The sequence below is a fragment of the Sinocyclocheilus anshuiensis genome, unplaced genomic scaffold, assembly GCF_001515605.1.
Source record: "Sinocyclocheilus anshuiensis isolate Anshui unplaced genomic scaffold, SAMN03320099.WGS_v1.1 scaffold336, whole genome shotgun sequence".
Classification (NCBI taxonomy): Eukaryota; Metazoa; Chordata; class Actinopteri; order Cypriniformes; family Cyprinidae; genus Sinocyclocheilus; species Sinocyclocheilus anshuiensis.
Genome location: NW_015555712.1, coordinates 442,666 through 449,134, shown reverse-complemented (window position 1 = coordinate 449,134; position 6,469 = coordinate 442,666). Strand labels below are relative to the sequence as shown.

General features: G+C 39.1%; 1 protein-coding gene and 1 pseudogene across 1 annotated transcript; both read left to right on the top strand.

The window, feature by feature from the left end:
• The window catches only part of LOC107672092 (olfactory receptor 51A7-like), an 8,012-nt pseudogene extending 6,737 nt beyond the window's left edge, over positions 1-1,275 (top strand).
• A 2,578-nt stretch (positions 1,276-3,853) lies between these two features.
• LOC107672090 (olfactory receptor 1500-like) lies at positions 3,854-4,834 on the top strand. The gene has a single exon (XM_016465178.1). It carries the CDS (start codon positions 3,857-3,859, stop codon positions 4,832-4,834), a length of 978 nt encoding a protein of 325 aa, XP_016320664.1. The 5' UTR covers positions 3,854-3,856.
• The last annotated feature ends 1,635 nt before the right edge of the window (positions 4,835-6,469 follow it).

Below are 6,469 nucleotides of genomic sequence, written 5' to 3'. Positions count from 1 at the left end.
TTTAAATCAGTTGTAAAAACATAAAAGACCTTTTGGTCTTTTAGGTTCCCGTGCTCCAGGGTTGCACCTGGCTGGAGCTAGATAAACATTCCCACAGGCCTAAAGGGGGACACACCCCCTCCTCAGCAGAACATAATTCTACAAAGGTTTTGAATCTTTCTCATAATATAAATGACTACTGTGAAATTGAAACCAATTTACCAATCGCACAAAGACCTTTAAAATGACACCAAACATGAAAAGTTTACGATCATGAATCCTGAAGATATAGTAAATGTTTTATGTGAGCATAGCAACTTGAGTTCTTGGCATTTCTCTGTCAACTTTTAGTGACCTGGACCATGTGCCCAGGGGGGGGAAGGATGGGTGAAGGGACTGAAGAGCAGATGGTCTTTCTTCCAGATCTTCCTATCTTGATCAAAGCCCATTGTTTCTGAGTGTTTGGCTTTACGAGGAGATCAAAGCCCAGTGTTTTGTGGCATGGCATTTGCATTGCGAGAGTGTTTGGCTTCACAAAGAATTTATTTTATAAGGAAATAATTTCACTCCTTTCACTGATATTGGTGAAACTAATGTAGTGATTCCTAACATGACTTTTCTGTTTTGACTCACAGTGCATCTCCTACAGTGCTTGTTTCGCTAACATGTTTTTTTGTGAACCTCTATATTACTGTGCGTAGAGTATTATAGTATTACTGTGCATAGAGTATTATTATAGTACTGTTACTCTGAGTTTCACTTTTGTTGTTATGGTATATGATCACTTCATGGCAATTTGTCTTCTATTAAGATATCATGCAACTGTAAATAATACTGTCATGTCTTTAGTGTTTATAGTAGTATTATAGTAGTGTCTATACAACACATCTACAAAAGCCAAGTATCCAAAAATATGCGCAATAGATACACATATGCACAAATCCACATGCACTCGAAATGCACTTTTTTGGCTTACAATCCACCATTACACAAAAGTAGCCTATATTATACAGTAACTAATACTGTCATGTCTTTAGTGTTTTTAGTAGTATGGACCTCCAATACTTCCAACAGAACAGTTATTATTGTGTTCATGGACCTGTGTACAAATTGGCATGTAATGGCAATCCAATGGCAATGGAAAACCTCAGCACAGCCCTATACATTCTAGCACCATTGATCATTAAAGTCCTGACATATATTGACATTTTTCTCACTTTAATCAAAATTACAACCTGGGAAGCACATTTAAAAGTGCTGAAGACATGTTTCATCTTTCTCTTTCACTGTCATTAAATGTGTACATTCAAGTAAATGTATCTGATGAAACTCTTTTTAAATAAAATCAGTAGTGGGCACAATCACACAGACCAAAACAAAAACAGACATTCAGACACAGAATGCACATTTCAAAGTACAATAACTGAATGTTGACTGACTAGCTTTGTTGTCTGCAAACATATTATGGTATTTCATGCTTTAGCACATTCAAAAAATGACATACAGCACCTTTAATTCTAGAACAATTTTTTAAAACTCTATTGTCCTTGGTGTGAACCATTGTTACCTGAGGTTGTCACGGTTTTGGTTTGAGACTTGGAATGAGTTTGCACTGTTTTCTGATTTGAGTTCGTCATTACTGTATGTTCAGGTGTGTCTTGTTAATTATCCTCATTTGGTCTGTGTAATTAAGTTCCTGTCGGTTTTGTGTTAGTTTGTCATGTATCGTCAATGTATATGTGTGTTTCAAGCCCTCCTTGTGTGGATTACCTTGTGTGTATTTTATTAAAGAGTAAAGACTGTTATACTTTCACCTTCATCTTCGTGCATGTTCATCTACACAACGTTTGTGACAGAATACCTAACCAAGATGAGAAGAAAACTGGACATTGCATCCATTAATGTTGCCCTGATGAGGGGCAATATTTTGCTAGAAGGAGGAACGATTTTTATTTTTCGAAACGGCTGTAATCTGGAGGACTATGTGGAGGAGTTCCTCGACACTTGCCATCATGCGAGCTGCGATGACGTCTGCTTGAAGGAGGGGCTCTGGTGTGGTCTGGATGACGATATTTGCTTCGTCACGCCCAGAGGAGATCCATGCTGGACCCTGAAGGATTACATCGGATTCGCTCTGTGGGTGAATGAATCCACACTCACAGTGGACGAAGCGGATGTCGACTGCAATATCAACGTCCAGCCACACCTTGCAGACGTCTCGCAGCCAGACCCAGAGCCCAGCCAAACATCACCCCGCTGTGCGAAGCATCAGCCAGAGCCCACCGCAGATGGAGAGCCAAAGTCCACCGCGACTGATGAGCCATCGCCAAATAGAGCGTCAGAGCTGAGGATCGCCCCGGAGCCAAAGCCTCATACTACGTCTGACCAAGTGCAAGAGCCGGCAATGAAGCCCGCCGCTGAGGATGTCTCAGTGGAGTGTGAGGGCACGAAGGAAAGCCCCTCTCCACTGCACAACCGTTGAGGGTGAGCAAAGGCTAAGCTCAGAGGGAATTATGGATATATTTGTGGACATGCCAGTTCTTCTACCATCTCCTTCTAAACTCTCTGCCTCTCCTGATACAGAAGGCTGTTTTTGAACTGTCTGTCTGCCCTGAATTATCCGTCTGTCCTGTAATGACCACAGAGGTTGTTCCCCTGTCCGTGCCGCTCCCGGTCATGGATTTCGCCATTGGTGTGTGTGGGCCGGACACACATCCAATGCTCCTCCCGAGACGGTTATGTTCATCCGAGAACTGTCAGTCTGCCCTGAACTGTCTATCTGTCATGATTTCCCACCCAGCCTCCCTCTCCCGCCTCCTATCATTACTGCTTCCTCAGCCTTGCCTCCGCTGCTTCCTGTCAGTCCCTCAGCCCAACATCAGTGGTGTGGTCTGCTAGTCTCCATCGGCGTCATGGCTAGGGGATCCCTTGTCTCCGCCTCCAGCCTCCGAGTCCCGGACTCTGCTTCGGCCCTGTGACGCAGTGGCTCCATCATGGCTCCTATCTCCCTCCTCTCTGTTGTGGCCTGTTAGTCCACCAGCTCCACCGGGCTCCCTTGTCCCTCCGGCTCCACCTTGGTTGGTCGTCGACCTGCCCTCGCCTCAGGGACTACACTCCTCTGGCCTCTGGACTCAAACTCGGGATGCCTGAAGTGCAACGGCGCTACACGCTGGCGTGCTCTAGCCTATTACTTTTTACACCAGCTCCAGTTTGGATTGCTTTTGTAAAGATTTCAGATGATGTTAAGACTTGAGAAAACCTCAGATAATGGCAACTTTGGATAATACAAAACTAATATCCTTATATTGTAACATTAGCCTTATACTCATTCACAACTTGTAATTGCTGCCCCATTCATTGTCTCCACCTGACGTTAACTAATCACATAACATGTATTATATTATAGTACTGCCATATAGACATTACTGTGATACACTCATCTCTTTGTTTACAGAAAAACACTATGAATTGAACATAATAAACTAACAAAGTAGAGATTTTTACAGACCAGTTAATAAAACATACATACAAACTACTGACCAAAGCATGTACTGCAAAATTACATCAGTTTTCTGAAAGCTCTCAAGAGATGAATCAGAAGATATATTTGGATCAGTAATGCAGATACACAGTGATCTTTGCTGCATGAGAGAATAGAGACAATTGTTGACTGCTGAGTAATTCAAGGCAGTTCACGAGGGATGAGAGTTACTAAAGCTTTATCTTCATATACAGGTGATTAAAATGTTATGCAGCAAATTTATTTAGGTATATTTTGAGCATTTGAAAATACTTGTTAAAAGTGTGAAACGACAATTTTGTGAATTCTCTAAATTTAGTATATCTTTGTGGTAATTTCTATTTTGTGGAAAACACCATGAGTTCTTTAAATGCAAGTTTTTCTCAGAATATTTCCATTGTTCATCCTGAATACTTTTTCATCCTTGGACTTTCAGGTATACCTTACAGCAATTATTATTATATATTCTTATTTATGATTTATTTTATAACTGTAATTGGGAACTCTATAGTCCTTTTCATTATTGCTCTTGACCGGAGCCTACACAGTCCAAGGTACATTGGTGTTTTTAACTTGGCCTTGGCTGATATTGGTGAAACTAATGCACTGATTCCTAACATGATGAAGACTTTGCTGTTTGACTCACAGTACATCTCCTACAATGCTTGTTTGGTGAACATGTTTTTTGTGTTCCTCTTCAGTTCTATGCAAAGTCTCACTCTTGTTGTTCTGGCATATGATCGTTTAATTGCAATTTGTTTGCCATTAAGATACCATGTTATTGTGAACGATAGCAATATGTGTTTTGTTTTCTCAGCAATATGGGTGTTTAATTCTGTTATTGTGGCCTCAATGGTGTCTTTGATCACCCAAATTTCATTCTGTAAGTCCAATGTGATACTGAGTTATTTTTGTGATCATGGACCAGTGTATAGGTTGGCATGTAATGATAATTACGTTAATAAGATTATGGGATTTCTGTATTCAACTTTATACCTTATAGCACCAATGCTCGTCATAGGCCTGTCATATTTGGGCATTTTTTTTGTTGTAAGGAAAATAAGAACTTGGGAAGGACGCATAAAAGCTCTAAAGACCTGTGTTTCTCACCTGTTGTTGGTAGCAATATATTTCCTCCCAATATTCTTTACATACCTTACTTCATTATTGCTTTATAGCACATCCAATTCAAGGGTCATCAGTACATCTCTGGCTTACGCTGTCCCAGCAATGCTAAATCCTATAATTTATGTTTTAAACACAGCTGAAATCAAAGACATAATTCGAAAAGCGATTAGAAACAGATCTGTGCCAATTGATAGAACTTCAAAATAACTGAAATGTGTATTTATTATTATTTTCCTTTAATCATTGTAAATTAAATTACCCATGTGAAGATTACATTTTCAGGCCTCACAGAGATCTCTATGAACGTACAAAAATGATGTCAATGAACAATATCTTTTCAGACAACCTTTTGAAAGAACATTCCAGTAACTATTTTTCTTTGTATTTCCTCTAAATTCTGATTGATATATGTGCATAAAATATATGCAACTGTACAGCAGTGCTATGCTATTTGTTTTTATTTATTTATTCAATTGGTTTCAAATGACTGTATTGTAATGCTTGTATTCTTAGTTACAGACTCCAAGACAAAACAAATAGAAAAAAGTCACCAGCAATTTGACTTTATTGAGCAATCATTACTGTTGGCATATTTAATGTTTCTCCAAATATTTACTGTCATGTTAAATGTTTTTTGCTTATGTTTGCAAACCCATTTGATAAAATACTGGACTATATAAAGAAAATAAGTTTTCCAAATATATTTCTTTTTGAATGTGTAATTCAGGTGTCTATTTGGATGTGAGAATTTTGGTCTGAGGTTTGCTTATATGGCTCATTTTATTATCTGTGAAGCTGTTGTTTTCCTGTTTCTTTCGTTGCTCCATAAATCAATCAATCAATCAATCAATCAACATAAAGTAAAACAGATGCTTTGTCATTTACTTTGCAGGCTCAGGCAATGTCAATAAGGGCCTAGAGTGGTCAAATTACATAGCCTAATTATATATGAAGGCCTACAGCTTGAAGTCAAACATAATAATGAGTGTACCTCAATATTTGCATTGAAAACAAAATGAGAAAATATTGAATATTTCATGTAAATTATATTTAATGACAAAAATGTCACAATGATGGGTTTTAACGTAACACTCTCAGCTGCATAAATGCCATTCACTCTAGTCTTTTACTGCCATCTAGTGGCTATATTTTAGTAAGGCTAGCCTATGTTGTTTAATTTTGTGTAAAACTGAGCTTACTGGAATGCTTTCCAGTATTGCCTTACAGTTATCAGTGTCGCATAATATACTAACATTAATCCCGTTAATCATTGAATTGCTATAATATGATGATCCATAAATGAGAACACAAAGAGCAGCTGTAGTACAGATTGTTTGCATACTGGTAAAATAAGTCTATCCAAACTTCTATAGTGGCCTCAACATTTACTACAACATACAAGTATTACCCCAGATAGCAAAATTCCTGAGGCCGAGATCAGGTCCACACCTGACACTTTCATCTGGCCCAAGTACCGCGTGGAATGGCCCGCTCCTGTTTGCCAAATTTGGGCCACAAGCAAGCCATAGGTAGGCCGCATGTCAGCCATGAAAATAAATAAAATAAAGCAGAACTGACCCAAATCTGGGCCACATTTATTTTAATTCTGGCCCAGATATAGCCCAGATCTAACACCTTGTTCTGGCCCACATATTATGTAGAATGATGGCATTTGTGTGGTCCACTTCTGTTTGCCAAATTTGGGCCACAATCAAGCCATAGGAAGGCCGCATTTCAGCCATGACAATAAATAAATAAAACAAAGTAGAACTGGCCCAAATCTGAGCCACATTTATTTTAATTCTGGCCCAGATCCAACACCTTGCTCCAGCGCACATACTG